This window comes from Leptodactylus fuscus, chromosome 2 (genome assembly GCF_031893055.1).
Source record: "Leptodactylus fuscus isolate aLepFus1 chromosome 2, aLepFus1.hap2, whole genome shotgun sequence".
Lineage (NCBI taxonomy): Eukaryota > Metazoa > Chordata > Amphibia > Anura > Leptodactylidae > Leptodactylus > Leptodactylus fuscus.
Window position 1 is genome coordinate 265818055 of NC_134266.1, and position 21730 is coordinate 265839784.

Here is a 21730-nt window from a genome sequence, read left to right on the forward strand (position 1 = left end):
TAAAACCAAAAAATTTCAAAAATATCGTCTGCAACCCATCTCCTTGTAAACAGGGGAAATACAGTAATATTCTTCTGCTGCAAGATATCGATCTTAGAATTATCTTGATATAATGTAACCACGCAAGCTTCCGTCTTCTTTCATCTCGCTACGTTTGGGCATATTGTGAGACCGTGATACTTTTTGCGGATCTTTTTTTTTTTTTTTTCTGTCTTGACTGTGTGTTGTATTCTATCAGTGCTGTTCCCTCATCCCTCCCCCTTTCCATCCTCCTGACCCTGGCAAGAATTTGCTACAGAGCATGGGATTAGTCTTCTGGGAGTTTGGGAATCAAGATGCACAGCCATCACACGGAACATCTCTATAAGATCCTGGTGATTGGTGACCTGGGAGTCGGCAAGACGAGTATCATCAAACGCTATGTCCACCAGAACTTCTCGCCTCATTACCGCGCTACCATTGGGGTAGATTTCGCTTTGAAGGTTCTAAGCTGGGATTCGAATACTGTGGTCCGTCTACAGCTATGGGACATTGCAGGTGAGTGGCGTTGTAGTCGTAGTTGAAGTGGAGTCGTAGTCATAGTCCAAGCAGCAGAATTTTGTACTAGTGGAATTGTAGTCATAGTCCAAACAGTAGAATTTTGTACTAGTGGAGATGTAGTCATAGTCCAAGTAGTAGAAGTTGTACTAGTGGAGTTGTAGTCGTAGTCATAATCATAGTAGTCGTAGTCCAAGTCCAAGCAGTAGAAGTTGGAGTTCTAGACGTAGTCATAGTCCAAGCAGTAGAAGTTGTACTAGTGGAGTTGTAGTCATAGTCCAAGCAGTAGAAGTTGTTCTAGTGGAGTTGAAGTCGTAGTCCAAGCAGTAGAAGTTGTACTAGTGGAGTTGTAGTCATAGTCCAAGCAGTAGAAGTTGTTCTAGTGGAGTTGAAGTCGTAGTCCAAGCAGTAGAAGTTGTACTAGTGGAGATGTAGTCATAGTCCAAGTAGTAGAAGTTGTACTAGTGGAGTTGTAGTCGTAGTCCAAGCAGTAGAAGTTGAAGTTCTAGCTGTAGTCATAGTCCAAGCAGTAGAAGTTGTACTAGTGGAGTTGTAGTCGTAGTCATAATCATAGTAGTCGTAGTCCAAGTCCAAGCAGTAGAAGTTGTACTAGTGGAGTTGAAGTCGTAGTCCAAGCAGTAGAAGTTGTACTAGTGGAGTTGTAGTCGTAGTCATAATCATAGTAGTCGTAGTCCAAGTCCAAGCAGTAGAAGTTGGAGTTCTAGACGTAGTCATAGTCCAAGCAGTAGAAGTTGTACTAGTGGAGTTGTAGTCATAGTCCAAGCAGTAGAAGTTGCACTAGTGGAGATGTAGTCATAGTCCAAGTAGTAGAAGTTGTACTAGTGGAGTTGTAGTCATAGTCCAAGCAGTAGAAGTTGTACTAGTGGAGTTGTAGTCGTAGTCCAAGCAGTAGAAGTTGTTCTAGTGGAGTTGAAGTCGTAGTCCAAGCAGTAGAAGTTGTACTAGTGGAGATGTAGTCATAGTCCAAGTAGTAGAAGTTGTACTAGTGGAGTTGTAGTCGTAGTTCAAGCAGTAGAAGTTGGAGTTCTAGCCGTAGTCATAGTCCAAGCAGTAGAAGTTGTACTAGTGGAGTTGTAGTCATAGTCCAAGCAGTAGAAGTTGTTCTAGTGGAGTTGAAGTCGTAGTCCAAGCAGTAGAAGTTGTACTAGTGGAGATGTAGTCATAGTCCAAGTAGTAGAAGTTGTACTAGTGGAGTTGTAGTCGTAGTCCAAGCAGTAGAAGTTGGAGTTCTAGCCGTAGTCATAGTCCAAGCAGTAGAAGTTGTACTAGTGGAGTTGTAGTCGTAGTCATAATCATAGTAGTCGTAGTCCAAGTCCAAGCAGTAGAAGTTGTACTAGTGGAGTTGAAGTCGTAGTCCAAGCAGTAGAAGTTGTTCTAGTGGAGTTGAAGTCGTAGTCCAAGCAGTAGAAGTTGTACTAGTGGAGTTGAAGTCGTAGTCCAAGCAGTAGAAGTTGTTCTAGTGGAGTTGAAGTCATAGTCCAAGCAGTAGAAGTTGTACTAGTGGAGTTGTAGTCGTAGTCATAATCATAGTAGTCGTAGTCCAAGTCCAAGCAGTAGAAGTTGTACTAGTGGAGATGTAGTCATAGTCCAAGCTGTAGAAGTTGTTCTAGTGGAGTTGAAGTCGTAGTCCAAGCTGTAGAAGTTGTACTAGTGGAGTTGAAGTTGTACTAGTGGAGATGTAGTCATAGTCCAAACAAGCAGAAACTTTACTAATGGAGTTTTAGTCGTAGTCCAAGCAGTAGAAGTTGTACTAGTAGCAGTAGTTGTAGAAGTTGTCCAGAATTCTAGAATTGTTACATTGTTCCGATCCAGTCTCGGAATCTTAAGTTAGTCCCTTGTGAACATCAATATAATGATTTCCAGCCTGTTACTCTCCTTCCGTTGTGAAACAACTGGAGGTCCTTAGATCCATAGACATTACCAAACAAAACTACAACCCCCAGCATGTCCTGACGGATCTGATCAGAACATGTTGGAGGTTGTATTTTTTCTACAACCACAGAGCCTCCGGTTGCGATTCCTTGGTAACGTCTACGGATCTAAGGCACATGGACTTCAATCAATCCAATTCTGGACGGAAAATTCTCAAAAATTGGGTCAAAATCGCAGGGATTTTTGGAATTTTGGGATTCCTAGTTGAAGCCGTTTCTGATTTCTGGACATCCCCTTTAAATTTTTTTGTGTTTTTCCTGGGTTTACAAAAAATAGTGGTGTGTTTAGGGGCCAAATTTTTTTTATTTTATTTTTATTGTTGATTATTTTTGTACTATTATCCTATCATTGTCATGGAGAAATCGCAGCACGACACGCAACCTCAATGGGGAAGCCAAATGTAACTTGTGATACTTCGCGTTGTGAAAAACTGCAGATATGTGATAATGGGGGTGTAACATTTTGCAAAGGAGTCCTAAAGTTTTCATGGTTTTAGGACTCATCTGATTGTTGGAAAGACATTGTATTAATATTCGGACGAATCACCAAGATGTAGCAGAGCTGAATGTTATACGTTACATATGTAATATATTATATTAGTTATAATAGAATTATTGATTAGGCAATCCATGATGAGCAATTTGACCCATTTTCTGCAAGGCTGGCCGTTGTACTACCACCCCAAATGGTGGACACCACCCAGCTACCCTTCATCATATCCCTATAACGTTTCATTATATTACAATAACAAAGTCAGCTCTGCTACATCTGAATAGCGCTGAACGCTCTGCTAGAAGAAACAAGCATTTGTAAATCTATTAACATGGCTATGCTAAATATCACACAGCGAGTATAAAGTTCAGGGTTGTCTGAATGTCTCCTCTATATTACTTTCGAATTTCTGGATGTAGCAGAGCTGAATTTGCTTTTTGTACATTGACTGCTGCGAAAGCACGTACAGCAACTGGCAAGGGTGTAAATATGGGGCGTAATTTTAAGCTTCTGGGCCCCAGTGCAAAATCTGTCAAAGGGGCCCCACCTCATTTGTACGATTTATAACAGGGGTAGGAAACCTTCAGCTGTTATAAAACTACAACTCCCAGCATGCATACTCGCTCTGCTCTTCTTGGGACTCCCATGGAAGTGAATGGAGCATGATGGGAGTTGTAGTTTCACAGCAACCGGAGTGCCGAAATTTGCTGACCCCTGATTTATAGGTTATGTAGGGTATGCATAGGACTGCCTGGGCCCTATATAGTAAAATGGTCAGGGTCCCTTCCCACGTTGGCTAGGCTTCCAAGAAATTGGCCCATGTGTTATATGGAAGTTAGATGGACACAAACTCCAGAACCTGCTATTCCTGGAAGGTGAGGGTGATGGTTGAAACCATTTAGGCCCATTTAGAATGAGACGTAAGTACTGTGTACACAAAACCTAAATACATCATTTTGATTTGAGGCCTGGGAGCAATTAAACCACATTGGCCCAGATTTATCATTGTGATTATGACTAGACACTGTTGTAAACATGGCGCATCTTTTGGACTAAAATGTTTCGACATGCTAGACAAGTGGATGTTAAAAAAAATTCTGTCTCAAAGTACACCAAGAAATATGTTATGAATGCACACCACATTTACCATCCAGCATCAGTCACTGTGATAAATCTGGTGTAGTATCAGACTGCCTGGCTAAGTTTATACTATCTATGAGTAAATCTGGTTCATGATTTGCTAAAAGTCTACGCATCCTTTAAATAGAAAGGCCAAGAGCAAGTAAATTATGGAAGTAACATGGGTATGCCGGTAGTGGTGTGGTATACGGTCAGGTGGTGACGGAGGAAAAGGGGAAGTGAGCGAACCGCATAACCACAGGATATTCTGCAAGTGCTTGATAGATTCTGGGCCTACCTCAGAGGACATGCTCACATGTAGAATAGAGTTTCCCCGATCGATCTGGTGAGGCAGCCATATCTAGCTGGATGGAGAGGGGACCATGGACGTGTCCTTGGCTATATCAAAGGAACGCAATGTATACTACTTGTCCTATCTCCATGGAAATGTATAGGTACAATGGCTACCCATCTCATAGACTTTTAAAGGGTCTCCTAAATATCTGATGAATGGAGATCCAACACTAGGACCTGAACCTATCTCCAGAATAGGAGAATTCCAACTAGAGATGGTAGAACCCCGTTCCTCCACCAGTTTTTATTATACTCTGGGGTCTCTTCACCCCAGAATATAATAAATTGAAGTCCCCCGGAGGTGTGGTAAGATAATACACACTGGTATTCTCCTTCCTTCACCTCTTCTGGACTCTCTTGCAGCATCGGTGCTGCATCATGGTCCTCTTCGGTCATCTTCCAGCCTCTTCTGACCTCCTCCGTAATGTCACAGTTCTTGGGGACCGCTGAGGCTTGTGTTTGGGGTGGAATGCACCGATATTATGACTCTTATGTCACAGCAGAATGAAGTTGACGCACTCCATGTGAGTGTTTAGTAGGCCTCCACTTATTGCATTCTGGGGTCTGAAGAGACCCCACAGTATAATAGAGATTCATGGGTGGTGAATAGGGTTGAGCGATCGGGATCGGAAAAGATCGGATTCCGATTGGCAATCGAGTTAATTTCACAATCACGATCGGGATTCCGATCCCTATCTTTTCCGGCGGGATCGAGGTCAGAGGTTATCTCAAGATCGGCTCAACCCTATTCATGTATATATCATGAATAGGGTTGAGCGATCGTGATCGGAAAATTTGACGATCACGCTTGGGATCGGCATCGGCTGGAAAATGATCGGAACTCGGATTTTAAAATCGATCCTGAAATCTCAAGATTGGCTCAACCCCAGTAGTAAACTGGTGAAATTTTGGGTTCGGCTGAACCTGAGATTTTTGGGAAATTCATAACTCGGCTCACACTTCTGTATACCCAACTCCTGTCCTGGTCCGCTCATCTTTATACCAAACCCTTGTCTGACCTAGTGAGAAACCTACGATGTCTAGGTGGAGATGAAAAGAGAGGTGGTCACTTCTATGATACCATGACGCCTGTAGGAGAAGGCTGTTGCAAATGTGGTCACCTCTTTTTCCCTTTCCACCTGGGCACAGTGGCCGCCAGCTATCTCCGGGGTCGGGGGCCTCCATTTCTGAACATAGGATAGGCTAGCCTATGACTATCTAAGATAAGGAGAACATTGAACCCTAAGCTCCACGCCCCAAGTGGGCATATAACAATAAGATAAGAAACCCTTGGTCCCATCTGAATGTAAGAACATGGGACTGGATTGTTTTGGGAATTACCAAGCTCAAGGTTTCCCCAGATTTTAGGAAATCGTTCACATGACTGACTCTTATCCTGCCACGATAAAAATAGTTCATCCAGTGTAATCCTCGGCGGGTTTTACTTCTCTGGACAAATTCCATTGTGACTTTAATGTGGTTGCTGGATCACTAACATTTTAACTGATTTTGCATACCTACTATAATTAAAGGATTAGAAACACATGCCTGAGTTATACAGAAAACAGTGCCACACTTGTTCACAGGCTGTATGTGGCATTGCAATTCCGCCCTATTTACTGTATTCCTGCATCAAATGCAAATTTGTGTACAATTTTCATTGTAAAAGTTCAAAAGTTGTACTCGCCTCACCGATCCCCCTAAGTTCCTCTGTCAGTTTTTAATTCCCTATCTCTCTCGGTAAATGAATGACCTACTTCTGTGACTTGAGTAGTTATTTAGGGTATATCAAGAGGGATCAGGAATATAGAGGACCAAGGAAGCAGCAGGAATTGTTTTGGGCTTTTATGCCTTTCCAATCTTGTTTATTTTTCATTTTTGCCCCTTTAAAGGGGACTTTTCACCTCCTTCACCAACTCCAGCTTTTTGCATCGTTTTAAAGTTCTCCCTCAACTGATCTGGGCGCAGTTGGAATTTTTCCTCTAGCCCCCACCATTCCTGAGCAATCGATGCTACTAATATCAGCACACCATTAGGCTCTCTACTTTAGGTGGGCGGTTCTGGGCTGGATCAAGTGTCAAGGACCGCCCACCTGGAGGAGAGAGTCTAACTGTGCTAAAACTAACAAAAGTGATTGCTCGGGAATGGTGGGTGCTAGAGAAAAAATTCCAACTGTTCAAGAATCAGTGGAGTGAGGCCTAATGAAGAGTTGGAGTTGGTGGGGATGGTGAAAGGTCCCTTTTAAGTTATTTAACTTTGTATCATGAGTCAAACTGACAAACTTAGCTCCGCTACATCTGTATTTTGTTTGCCATAAATAGGATACCACATATTTTGGGGTGAAAGGGCTACAGTATGTGACAGGACAATGATTGGTTTGTTATACTGTATGTATTATGATGGCAAATATCCTAAACATTCCTATAATGTTCCAGCAGACCGGCCGCACATCTTCATGTTCATGTCTTTGTGTAGTAACGCGTGCCCTAATAACCAGAGATAAACTCTCCTCTCACAATGTGAGCTTGTGTAAGATGCTGCAAGTCATGTGTTGTCAGATCATATGATGCCGCTTCCTGCACAAGAAACCAGAAGAAAGTCAAGTGTTTCAGTGAGAGAACATTCCAATCTCCCGGAGAAAACACCATCTAAAGCTCCAAAAACTCCAGGCATAAGCTGAAAATACAACTATTGTCCACCCCAATCCCAAAGTCACACCTGTGGGGTCCCCATCACTCATGTCTTCTAACCTATCTGTATGTTTAGGTTCTGTTCAGCGGTTATCAAAGAGGAGAGAACCAGTTTTGACCCAAATTTTCCAAAAGTTTAGGTTTCGCCCGAACCTAAAATTTTTGAGTTTTACCTCCAAGGATCACTATTATACTCTGGGTTCTCTTCAGACTCCAGACGATGATAATAAGTAGAGGCCAGGGGAGTTACAGAAACTTAAGAAACACTTATACTCCCTGCATGGTGTCTGATGCTTCCTTGGTCCTCTTCCTGATGGCTGCGGTATGTGATCACGCTTTAGAGGTCACACAACAAGCCCCACTTTCATCTGACTTGGGGGAAGAGGTTAATGTCTAAGGGGCTACAGGGGTGTCCAGGTTAATGTCTGAGGGTGGCCCACTTAAGAAACCTTTGACCAGATCATTGGCCATAGGTAGTTCCAAAGGTGGAGCTTTAAAGGGGTTGTCTAGGAATTAGATAACTGTGGTGGCTCTCCTATCCTCGTCCCAGTGGCCCCTGCAACCTCTCTTATGCCCCACAGTGGCCCACCCAACCTCTATTATGCCCCACAGCAGCCCAAGATCTTACCATTAGAGATGAGCAAGTAGTATTCAATCGAATACCTCGCTCCCATAGAAATGCGTGTAAGCGGCCGAACACCAAGGGGTTAAGCGCAGTGAATATTTGTTGCGCTTAACCCCTTGGTGTTCAGCGGCTTACACGCATTCCTATGAGAGCGAGGTATTTGATTGAATACTACTCGCTCATCTCTAATTACCATACATAGGCCCGAAGCCTGCTAGGCGTAACATCAGATCCCGGAGAGGTGAGTAACACTGTTTATTATGTTCCCTCATCTCCGCTGGGGCTCCAATTATTATACTCAGGAGTCGGTAGTTGGGGTTCACGGGCCCGGGCCTGTTCACAGCTACACCCCACGTCCTATAGTAGAAAGGGAAGCAGGGAGAGGCCATGAGCAGGCCAGAGGAGGTAGGTAAAGAGGCCGCAACCTGCTGGAAGATACTATTACATAAAAACAAAAAAGTAGCTTTTACTTGCCTACCCTGCGATCCCTTGATGGAGCCCTGTGCTGCTGCCGCCACCACTTCTTCTTCCTTCGCCCGCGAAGACGTCTGTGTCTCACCACAGCAGATGTGATGGCATCCTATCATCGCCACCTGCGCTGAGACACAGACGTCTAAGTTAGCCCAAGACAGGGCCACTCACATCTGTTTTCAGTGCGTCCTGTCTTGGGCCAGTTTAGAAAAAAAAAATTAAAATTGCCGCCCCTCAGAAAGTGCCGCCTGAGGCGGCCGCCTCATCTCACCTCATTGGAGGTGCGTCCCTGCACTTGTTATCCACTGGTTCCTTATTAGTGACCAGAAAGACCACTGAGTGGTCTCAGCAGTCAGAGAGGTTGCTCCAAATCTTGGACAAGTCCAAAGAACACTAAACATAGACAGTGCAACGGGAAAATTAAAATATTCCCAGCTCTTCCTCCCTTCAGCCCTTTCCTTTGATCCTAATTTTTTCACATGGCGTACAAAGATCAATCTTTTTGCCGTTCAATAGCTCAGCCACGTTGGTCTACTTTTGGGGGAGGTTCCGTCATATTTAAACACTCAACCCACTAATGCCAGTCATTGCAGGACCTATGGAAATTGTCATCCCACTTTCAACGGCCCCTAATCTTACATAAATCTGCTTATATTTTCCCTCTTCTGCTGCCTGGGTCAGTCATCACTGCAGTTCTCGCATTCTATTCATGAACCAAGAACGCTATTAGCTGCTGGATCTTAGGCATGCAGTGTCGGACCTGTGACTTCAATGTATGGTATAGGGCCTGTGGGAATAAAGTAAACCCCAAGTGTGATAAATCCCCTATAAGTACAATAGTACAGTGTTATACAGGGGCAGGAGAGTAATCGCACAAATAAAACTGCAATTCTTCTACAATTAAAATGTTGGCAGATTTCCCCTTATAACGCGTCAGTAAAACTTGTGAATGAAGACGAGTGCCGCTCAGACGGATTAGCCCGTTTTTTTTTTTCTTTCCCATACTTTCAGAAATTTTTCTGGGGGATTATGCCAGTAAAGAGCTCGAAGTATTAGGAGTATTAGACGCAGGCTACACATTTGTTGTGCTACAATGAGTCACTATTAGTGGAAAGATTAATGTATTATAAAGTGATTGGAGGTACCAGTTACGCTATGTTCACATCTGCATCCTGGTGTCCGTTGCTCTGATCTGACAGAGAACCAGAACAACGAACAGACAGGCCGCTAAAACAGCAGACACATACAGAGCCCAATGGAATCTCACTAACTATAATGGGATACATCAGGTGTCCGTTCTTTTTTACTGAAACCAGTTTTCCATATTCTTTTTGCCAACTTGCTAATGTATATTTAGTCATAAAGTGATCTACACTAAATAATACTGCCATACAGTGCTCACACTCTATTTCTGCAAACATAAACAATTCCACCTTATAACAATTATGCAACTATGTTTAGCAGATAATATTGCCATACAGTGCCCAAATAATACCGCCATATAGTCCTTACACTCTATTTCTGCAAAGCCATAAACAATGCCACAAATATACTCTATAGATAATACTGCCACATAGTGCCTAAAATAATAGTGCCATGCAGTGAGCAAATTATACTGCCAATTAAATATTGTCAAATAGTGACCAAATAATACAAAATATGCAGCTTAAATAATGCTACCATACAGTGATCAAGTAATACTGCAATACAGACCATAATACTGCAATATAGTGACCAATAAATGCTGCCATACAGAGCTTAACCATACAGTTATTAACTGCAACATGGACCTTAAATAATACTGCCATAAACTGACCACTGTCTTACAGTGTACAAATAATACTGCCATTCATTGCTCATATTGTACCTCTAACCAATAAAAAGTTAACACCATCATACCGTGTACAAATAATATTGCGAGACAGTGACAGAATAATACTGCAATACAGAGTTTAAATAATACTACCATACATAATACAGAGATTAAATAATGCCATAAACAATATAATGCCGCAAATGATACTGTTATACATTGCCTATATCATACTGCCTACCAATAAACAATTAACATCACTATAGTGTACATCAGATAATTCTGCCATACAGTGACCCACTTAGGGTGCTATATAGAGATTAAATAATGCCAACATACAATGAACAGATAATACTGCAATATACAGTAGAGCTGAAGCAAAGCTGGCTGTGCGCTCAGCTCGGCTACACCGGAGATGCAGCCGGACTCAGCGCACGGCCAGTGCTGCTACATCGGAGATGAAGCAGAGCTCACCGTGCACTCAGCTCGACTACACCGGAGATGCAGCAGAGCTGAGTGTGCGCTGAGCTTTGCTACACCCAAGATGTAGCAGAGCTGAGTGTGTGCTGAGCTCTGCTACACCTGAGATGGAAGCTCTGGCTGTGACAGTGGTGATGGAGGCTCCTGGTGTAGTATTGGTGAAGGCTCAGGCTATTGAGCCTGGTGATGACGGTTCTGACTTCATTTATAAGTACAATGTATTTGAGTTGTGTAATCTTGAGCCTCGCGGTTATAATCCGGTTATCTTCAGGCATCTGCAGTACTTTTGTTATATATTTATTTTGCCTGGAACTAAAGGGAAATTTCAAGCTGCTCTCATGACCTCCATTAATTTTCTGGAAATCATCAAATACTGGGAATTTTACAAACTTTCCTTTACAGTTTCCTTGTTAAATATTGGTAAATAGAACTAGACATGAATTATTTCTGAGATTGCTGCTTCACCTTCTGGTCCATCCTCTCAATTATCTTACAACAAATTGTATTGTCACTATTATAAGGGTTAAAACAAGAATCTATTGGGCAAATACAAACCCAAAATAGAAAAAGCCCACGTATCTAATTATTCTGCAAAACCTAAAAGAGTGTCCTGAAAGGGATTGTTTCCTCTTGTGAATTTCTGTTTCTATATCTATCCATATCAATGTTTTGTCAATATGCAAATTAGCACTTTGGAGCAACAAGGGTGTTGTCATTGTTCCAACAAGATAAGCCCTTATTGCTACAAAAAGCAAATTAGCATATTGTCAAAACCAGGGGTATCTTGTCAGACATACGGTGATATTTTTCTAATCTTGAGTTACATCCTGTATTATACTCCAGAGCTGCGCTCACTATTCTGCTGGTACAGTCACTGTGTACATACATTACATTACTTATCCTGTATTATACTCCAGAGCTGCACTCACTATTCTGCTGGTACAGTCACTGTGTACATACATTACATTACTTATCCTGTATTATACTCCAGAGCTGCGCTCACTATTCTGCTGGTACAGTCACTGTGTACATACATTACATTACTTACCCTGTACTGATCCTGAGTTTCATCCTGTATTATACTCCAGAGCTGCGCTCACTATTCTGCTGGTGCAGTCACTGTGTACATACATTACATTACTTATCCTGTATTATACTCCAGAGCTGCACTCACTATTCTGCTGGTACAGTCACTGTGTACATACATTACATTACTTATCCTGTATTATACTCCAGAGCTGCACTCACTATTCTGCTGGTACAGTCACTGTGTACATACATTACATTACTTACCCTGTACTGATCCTGAGTTTCATCCTGTATTATACTCCAGAGCTGCACTCACTATTCTGCTGGTGCAGTCACTGTGTACATACATTACTTATCCTGTACTTATCCTAAGTTACATCCTGTATTATACTCCAGAGCTGCGCTCACTATTCTGCTGCTGCAGTCACTGTGTACATACATTACATTACTTATCCTGTATTATACTCCAGAGCTGCACTCACTATTCTGCTGGTACAGTCACTGTGTACATACATTACATTACTTATCCTGTATTATACTCCAGAGCTGCACTCACTATTCTGCTGGTACAGTCACTGTGTACATACATTACATTACTTATCCTGTATTATACTCCAGAGCTGCGCTCACTATTCTGCTGGTGCAGTCACTGTGTACATACATTACATTACTTATCCTGTATTATCAGTGTCGGACTGGGGTGTCTAGGGCCCACCAGTGGAATTATTTCTAGGGGCCCACCATCAGGATCCCTGCAAACCAGCGATACCAAGACAGGGCGGTTGAAGGTAATAACATATCAGGAGCCATGCTGCTCACCCGCCATACAATGTGCAACACTGCACTACCTAAACCTATTGCTACATACTGTATGGAAAGTGAACAGCGTGGCTCCTAGAAATGTTACCATTACCTATAGCCGCGCTGTCCTGGAACAGCTGATCTGCAGAGGTCCTGGCTGTTGTGTCATCACAGATGTAATATTGATGGTCTATCCCAGGGGTAAGGAACGTACGGCTCTCCAGCTGTTGCAAAACTACAACTCCCAGCATGCATATTGGCTCTGCTGTTCTGGGAACTCCCAGGACTGGTACCAGAAGTGGCTCCATACAGCTGATCGGTCTGAGGGCTGGGTGTGGGCCCCCTACAGATCAGGCATTTATAGCCTATTCTGACGATAAACCATAGAAAATTATGCCTGGACAACCCCTTTAATTTTCCCCCCAAATGACCCACACTTTAGAGGTTGTCCAGCATAATTTATTTTTTTTGGTTTATAATTAGTTCTGGGAGGTGAAAAACAAAGTACACATAAAAAAAAACCCCGCACTCATCTGTTCCCAGTGCTCTGGTCCTGCAATTCTGCTAGTAGTTACATGCCGGACTGGACCGCACTGGGAGACACTGGGACAGGCAGACTTCCCCCTGGACACTCCGATCGGCAGTCTGCTTAAAAAAATAGAAAGTGTTTTTAAGGGCTCGTTCACATCTGCGCCCGGGGTCTCTGCCCTGCAGGCATTTTTCAAACCCATTCAAATGAAGTGTGTGTCCGTAAGCTCCTGTGAGCGTTTTGTGCTCACCGCGGCGAAACGTTTTTTTTTTAAACCAGACACAGAGTCGGACATGCAGGACTTTGTGTCTGGTTTTTAAAAAAAAAAACGGTTTTGCCGCAGAGAACATAAAACACTCACCGGCGCTCACGGCCAGACTCGAACCGATAGGTTTCCGTCTTCTACATGCAGAAGATGGAAACCTCAGAATGGAGACCAGACGCTGGTGTGAACCTAGTGTTAACTGTGTTTTGCTCAGTAGGGCCTAATCCTTAGTGGCCCCTGCACACAGTATTATCCCCCATAGTGGCCCCTGCACACAGTATTATCCCCCAGAGCGGCCCCTGCACACAGTATTATGTCCCATAGTGGCCCCTGCACACAGTATTATCCCCCATAGTGGCCCCTGCACACAGTATTATGTCCCATAGTGGCCCCTGCACACAGTATTATGCCCCATAGTGGCCCCTGCACACAGTATTATCCCCCATAGTGGCCCCTGCACACAGTATTATCCCCCATAGTGGCCCCTGCACACAGTATTATCCCCCATAGTGTCCCCTGCACACAGTATTATGTCTCATAGTGGCCCCTGCACACAGTATTATCCCCCATAGTGGCCCCTGCACACAGTATTATCCCCCAGAGCGGCCCCTGCACACAGTATTATACCCCATAGTGGCCCCTGCACACAGTATTATACCCCATAGTGGCCCCTGCACACAGTATTATACCCCATAGTGGCCCCTGCACACAGTATTATGCCCCATAGTGGCCCCTGCACACAGTATTATGCCCCATAGTGGCCCCTGCACACAGTATTATGTCCCTCAGTGGCCTCTGTACACAGTATTATACCCCACAGTGGTCCCTGCACACAGTATTATGCCCCATAGTGGCCCCTGCACACAGTATTATGCCCCATAGTGACCCCTGCACACAGTATTATGTCCCATAGTGTCCCCTGCACACAGTATTATACCCCATAGTGGCCCCTGCACACAGTATTATGCCCCATAGTGACCCCTGCACACAGTATTATGCCCCATAGTGGCCCCTGCACACAGTATTATGTCCCTCAGTGGCCTCTGTACACAGTATTATACCCCACAGTGGTCCCTGCACACAGTATTATGCCCCATAGTGGCCCCTGCACACAGTATTATGTCCCTCAGTGGCCTCTGTACACAGTATTATACCCCACAGTGGCCCCTGCACACAGTATTATGTCCCATAGTGGCCCCTGCACACAGTATTATGTCCCTCAGTGGCCCCTGCACACAGTATTATACCCCACAGTGGCCCCTGCACACAGTATTATGCGCCATAGTGGCCCCTGCACACAGTATTATGCCCCATAGTGGCCCCTGCACACAGTATTATGCCCCATAGTGGCCCCAGCACACAGTATTATACCCCATAGTGGCCCCTGCACACAGTATTATACCCCATAGTGGCCCCTGTACACAGTATTATACCCCATAGTGGCCACTGCACACAGTATTATGCCCCATAGTGGCCCCTGCACACAGTATTATGCGCCATAGTGGCCCCTGCACACAGTATTATGCATCACAGTGGACTTCCCGAAAAGTGAAAATGTGAATCGGGCCTAATACATATAACATACATTTACACACATACCTTCATATACATACACACACACACCATTCTACAAATATACAGGACTCACACAGTATATCAGACACTTTACACAAATATACACACATTAAATATACATATTTTACCCCAAAAATGTACTTATCCCACAGAATGGCCCCTGCACATAGTATTATCCCCCATAGTGGCCCCTGCACACAGTATTATGCCCCATAGTGGCCCCTGCACATAGTATTATACCCCACAGTGGCCCCTGCACACAGTATTATGTCCCATAGTGGCCCCTGCACACAGTATTATAGCCCATAGTGGCCCCTGCACACAGTATTATACCCCATAGTGGCCCCTGCATACAGTATTATGTCCCATAGTGGCCCCTGCACACAGTATTATACCCCATAGTGGCCCCTGCACACAGTATTATGTCCCACAGTGTACCCTGCATACAGTATTATGTCCCATAGTGGCCCCTGCACACAGTATTATACCCCATAGTGGCCCCTGCACACAGTATTATGCCCCATAGTGATCCCTGCACACAGTATTATGTCCCATAGTGGCCCCTGCATACAGTATTATGTCCCATAGTGGCCCCTGCACACAGTATTATACCCCATAGTGGCCCCTGCACACAGTATTATCCCCCATAGTGGCCCCTGCACACAGTATTATGCCCCATAGTGGCCCCTGCATACAGTATTATGTCCCATAGTGGCCCCTGCACACAGTATTATACCCCATAGTGGCCCCTGCACACAGTATTATCCCCCATAGTGGCCCCTGCACACAGTATTATGCCCCATAGTGGCCCCTGCATACAGTATTATGTCCCATAGTGGCCCCTGCACACTGTATTATTCCCCACAGTGGACTTCCCGAAAAGGGAAGATGTGAACCAGGCCTAATACATATAACATACATTTACACACACACACACACACACACACCTATCTACAAATATACAGGATTCACACAGTATATCAGCACTTTACACAAATATACACACATTAAATATACATATTTTACTCAAAAAATGTACTTACATTTGGCTGTGTCCTGTCTGGCTGTGGTGAAAGCTCTTCATTTACAGCAGCCGGCAGACGTCCCCCTGCACACTCCGATCTGTGTGCTCCTGCTAGTGACGGCAGTGTACAGTGCAGGGAGCAGAGACAAACACTCGCACTGATTGCTACAGGGGCCCATTTTGGCACGGTCAGGATCCCGATCGGGCCCCTGAAGATCCCGATCGGGCCCCTGACAAGTGTATTTAGCTAAAACTAATAGTCAGGCTCGGGGGCCCACCGGGGGATTCCCCGGTGCTCCGGCGGGCCAGTCCGACCCTGTGTATTATACTCCAGAGCTGCACTCACTATTCTGCTGGTGCAGTCACTGTGTACATAATTACATTACTTATCCTGTACTGATCCTGAGTTACATCCTGTATTATACTCCAGAGCTGCGCTCACTATTCTGCTGGTACAGTCACTGTGTACATACATTACATTACTTATCCTGTATTATACTCCAGGGCTGTGCTCACTATTCTGCTGGTGCAGTCACTGTGTACATACATTACTTATCCTGTATTATACTTCAGAGCTGCACTCACTATTCTGCTGGTACAGTCACTGTGTACATACATTACATTACTTATCCTGTATTATACTCCAGGGCTGTGCTCACTATTCTGCTGGTACAGTCACTGTGTACATACATTACATTACTTATCCTGTATTATACTCCAGAGCTGTGCTCATTATTCTGCTGGTGCAGTCACTGTGTACATACATTACATTACTTAACCTGTATTATACTCCAGAGCTGTGCTCACTATTCTGCTGGTACGGTCAGTGTACATACATTACTTATCCTGTATTATACCCCAGAGCTGCGCTCACTATTCTGCTGGTACAGTCACTGTGTACATACATTACTTATCCTGTATTATACCCCAGAGCTGCGCTCACTATTCTGCTGGTACAGTCACTGTGTACATACATTACATTACTTATCCTGTATTATACTCCAGAGCTGCGCTCACTATTCTGCTGGTGCAGTCACTGTGTACATACATTACATTACTTATCCTGTATTATACTCCAGGGCTGTGCTCACTATTCTGCTGGTGCAGTCGCTGTGTACATACATTACTTATCCTGTATTATACTTCAGAGCTGCACTCACTATTCTGCTGGTACAGTCACTGTGTACATACATTACATTACTTATCCTGTATTATACTCCAGGGCTGTGCTCACTATTCTGCTGGTACAGTCACTGTGTACATACATTACATTACTTATCCTGTATTATACTTCAGAGCTGCACTCACTATTCTGCTGGTGCAGTCACTGTGTACATACATTACATTACTTATCCTGTATTATACTCCAGAGCTGCACTCACTATTCTGCTGGTACAGTCACTGTGTACATACATTACATTACTTATCCTGTATTATACTCCAGAGCTGCGCTCACTATTCTGCTGGTACAGTCACTGTGTACATACATTACATTACTTATCCTGTATTATACTCCAGAGCTGCGCTCACTATTCTGCTGGTACGGTCACTGTGTACATACATTACATTACTTATCCTGTACTGATCCTGAGTTACATCCTGTATTATACTCCAGAGCTGCGCTCACTATTCTGCTGGTACAGTCACTGTGTACATACATTACATTACTTATCCTGTATTATACTCCAGAGCTGCGCTCACTATTCTGCTGGTACAGTCACTGTGTACATACATTACATTACTTATCCTGTATTATACCCCAGAGCTGCGCTCACTATTCTGCTGGTGCAGTCACTGTGTACATACATTACATTACTTATCCTGTATTATACCCCAGAGCTGCGCTCACTATTCTGCTGGTGCAGTCACTGTGTACATACATTACATTACTTATCCTGTATTATACTCCAGAGCTGCACTCACTATTCTGCTGGTACAGTCACTGTGTACATACATTACATTACTTATCCTGTATTATACTCCAGAGCTGCGCTCACTATTCTGCTGGTACAGTCACTGTGTACATACATTACATTACTTATCCTGTATTATACTCCAGAGCTGCGCTCACTATTCTGCTGGTACAGTCACTGTGTACATACATTACACTACTTATCCTGTATTATACTCCAGAGCTGCACTCACTATTCTGCTGGTACAGTCACTGTATAATAATGTAATGTTATTCTATCTATACAGATAACCTGTATTATTATTACCCGTTCACCTTAAGCTTTTCCTCTTACTACCTGACAAGCTGTACAGATATATTGCACCGCGTCCATGTGAATATGGTAATACCAGCATTATGAGGCAGAGATGGAGAAGTAAATGATGATGTGACCGGAGTATTTCTCGTAGTATTTGATGTCACTCTTCTATGATATCCTGCAGTTAGTGTTAGACCTCTGACCTGTGGCTCGGGGTGACCTGTCACTCTTCTCCTCTTGTAACTTGAAAGTTGGTGCAGGCTTAGATCCTTGTTCTCACTGACAGTCTGATGACATGTGCTGGCTTTCATTTCCACTTCACAAGCTGCGCAGACCCTGTGTGTCCTTCTGTGAGTGTGTCCTCTCAGACTTACCCAAAAAACCATGTGGTTCATGCAGTATGCAAAGTCTTATGAAATTTTAATGATATAAATGTTATCAAGTCCCGTCACTTTGCCTTCACAAGTCTAATCCCACTGCTGTAGATACTTGTCTACTCCCCCGGATTCTACAGGGGGCTACTAGAAAGGTGGAGGTCTCCAAGGATTCTGGCAGAACAGGCACGTCTTCTGTAAAGACTGCACCCAACCGACACTTGGGGCGACTTACTGTCAGGCCCTAGTGCAAAAACTCAGCTTGCACAACTTTTCCTCCCACCTCCAGCCACGTCCTACCTGTACATTTCTGCTGCGTTTACATTTGCCTTTTCTCTATCCAGCCCAGACCACCATGATGACTGTTCACAACATGTCTGTGCACACAAGCCTCCCATGATTCCTATACATTATTTGTGCCCCCAACATAATAGTGGTGCTTCCTTTTGTGCCACACAAAGCCTCCTTTTCTCCTTTCTGACAGTGGAAGGCTGTGTATAATAAATATTCTCCCTTATTTGAGCCATTCTTCCTGCCTATAGTCAAGACTAGAGATGGGCAAACGTTTGGTTCCTGGTTTGGACGAGTTGACCCTTTTTGGTCCAAACTTGTTCGGTTGTAATCGGAAGTGAAATTATTATATTCTGGGGTGTCTTCAGGTCCCAGATTATAAAGGGGAAGGCTCAGGGGAGGGGTAAAAATAATAAAGTTATACTCACCTTCCCTCACCTCTTCAAAATATGTGGCACGCTCCGCCCACTTTTGTTGACTCCGCCCATTCTCATTCATTTTTCATTTGCCCCCACACAGTATAATCCTCCTACAGTCACCTGTAAATTATATTCCCCCCTCCATCTCTCCCACAGTTTCATATAAACCCTTTATCTGCCCCCAGTTTCATGCCCCCCCATCTCTGCCCCAGTGTCATGCCGTTCTCCCCCCTTCATCTACCCCAGTGCCATGCCATGCAGTTCTTCCCCCCTTCATGTGCCACAGTGCCATGCCATTCCCCCCCCCTTCATCTACCCCAGTGCCATGCCATGCCGTTCTCCCCCCTTCATCTGCCCCAGTGCCATGCCATACCGTTCTCCCCCCTTCATCTGCCCCAGTACCATGCCATTCTCCCCCCCCCTTCATCTGCCCCAGTGTCATGCCGTCCCCCTCTTCATCTGCCCCAGTGTCATGCTGTTCTCCCCCCCTTCATCTGCCCCAATGTCATGCCGTACTCCCCCCCCCCCCTTCATATGCCCCCAGTTTCATAGGCCCCCTACATTACGTTCCCCTCAATGTTTAACACAAATATTTATATTCACCTTCCAACGCTCCCCCGCCGCTCTCTCCGCAGTCTCACTCCGCTCACATAGTTGTAGGCCCGATGTGACGTCATCACATCGCGCCTACACACGCCGAAGCCGGAGCGCAGCGGTAAGGCAGGAGTTGAGCTGTGACAGCTCCTGCTGTACTCGCTTATATGTTCAACTCATCGGCGTCCGGAGGATGCTGATGAGTTGAAATCGGGACATACCTCCCGCCGACTGGGACCATGGGACAGGACATTGAATTTGTGAATGTCCCGCGGAAATCGGGACAGTTGGGAGGTATGGTGCAGGGGCCACTATGGGGCATATTAGTATGTGCAGGGGCCATTATGGGGGATAATACTGTGTGTAGGGGCCGCTATGGGGGATAATACTATGTGCAGGGGACACTATGGGGGATAATACTGTGTGCAGGAGCCATTATGGGGGATAATACTGTGTGTAGGGGCCGCTATGGGGCAAAATAGAGCGTGAAGGAATGCTGGGGGGGGGAAGCTGTCGGGGCCCCACCATTCCTAGATACACCACTGACCTCAGTGATTATTTGGGGTGCACCGAGCATGATCCCAGCACGTGATATCACCCTGGAGGACCCTAATGCTGAAATAGACGGAGAGAGAAGTCCTGCTTGCCGATTTAAGATGAATCCTAGACAGAGATGAGAAGACTCTAGTGTGAACCCAGGGTAAGTCACCTCCATGGCAGGGCGTCCATCTTGATTTTTTTCCATATCGTATTTTCCGATCTCATTGCAGTAAATCAGACATCTGTTACCCGATATAAAGCCGACCTGTCACTTTAAGATGCCAGCAGTCAATAATATCACCACAAATCATGTGAACGTAATTTCTCAGTGGGAGTCGGCGGTGATTGAAATTATCACATTATCCCTACAGGCGGCCGCTTCTCACGAGCCTGATGGAACATTCGCTTAATTGTGACTTTTGATTCTCAAAGGGTATAATTTACCGCATCCCATATAATGCAGGATAAGCCGAAATCTGACCTAGAACTTGGAGAAGACAAACTTTTACTTAAGGAAAGTGAAGAAATATGAAGAAATCTATTTATAACATACATGTCAAATGTAATAGGAAGGCATATCATAATAATTCATGTAATACGGTGCAATAGAAAAAAAATTGGAGATTTAAAAAATGCATCCTCCCCCCCCCCTCCCAGTCTTCAATATTATACAGAGTATAATAATTGTTCGTGGCTGTTCACAATGGGGCGTAATACTGTGTATAGGTGCCACTATGGGGTATAATACTGTGTGCAGGGGCCACTATGGGGCATAATACTGTGTGCAGGGGCCACTATGGGGTATAATACTGTGTGCAGGGGCCACTATGGGGCATAATACTGTGTGCAGGGGCCACTATGGGGCATAATACTGTGTGCAGGGGCCACTATGGGGGATAATACTGTGTGCAGGGGCCACTATGGGGTATAATACTGTGTGCAGGGGCCACTATGGGACATAATACTGTGTGCAGGGGCCACTATGGGGTATAATACTGTGTGCAGGGGCCACTATGGGGGATAATACTGTGTGCAGGGGCCACTATGGGGGATAATACTGTGTGCAGGGACCACTATGGGGTATAATACTGTGTGCAGGGGCCACTATGGGGCATAATACTGTGTGCAGGGGCCACTATGGGACATAATACTGTGTGCAGGGACCACTATGGGGTATAATACTTTGTGCAGGGGCCACTATGGGACATAATACTGTGTGCAGGGGCTAATATGGGGCATAATACTGTGTGCAGGGGCTAATATGGGGCATAATACTGTGTGCAGGGGCCACTATGGGGGATAATACTGTGTGCAGGGGCCACTATGGGGCATAATACTGTGTGCAGGGGCCACTATGGGGGATAATACTGTGTGCAGGGGCCACTATGGGGGATAATACTGTGTGCAGGGGCTACTATGGGGCATAATACAGTGTGCAGGGGCTACTATGGGGCATAATACTGTGTGCAGGGGCCACTATGGGGTATAATACTGTGTGCAGGGGCCACTATGGGGTATAATACTGTGTGCAGGGGCCACTATGGG

At 44.7% G+C, this 21730-nt stretch overlaps 1 protein-coding gene across 1 annotated transcript in view; it reads left to right on the forward strand.

The window, feature by feature from the left end:
• The first annotated feature begins 273 nt into the window (after positions 1-273).
• RAB38 (RAB38, member RAS oncogene family) overlaps positions 274-21730 on the forward strand; it is a 38938-nt gene continuing 17481 nt past the window's right edge. The window contains exon 1 of the mRNA XM_075262990.1: positions 274-537. Coding sequence (XP_075119091.1) covers positions 336-537 — 202 coding nt within the window. The 5' untranslated portion in view covers positions 274-335. The remainder of the gene's footprint in view (positions 538-21730) is intronic.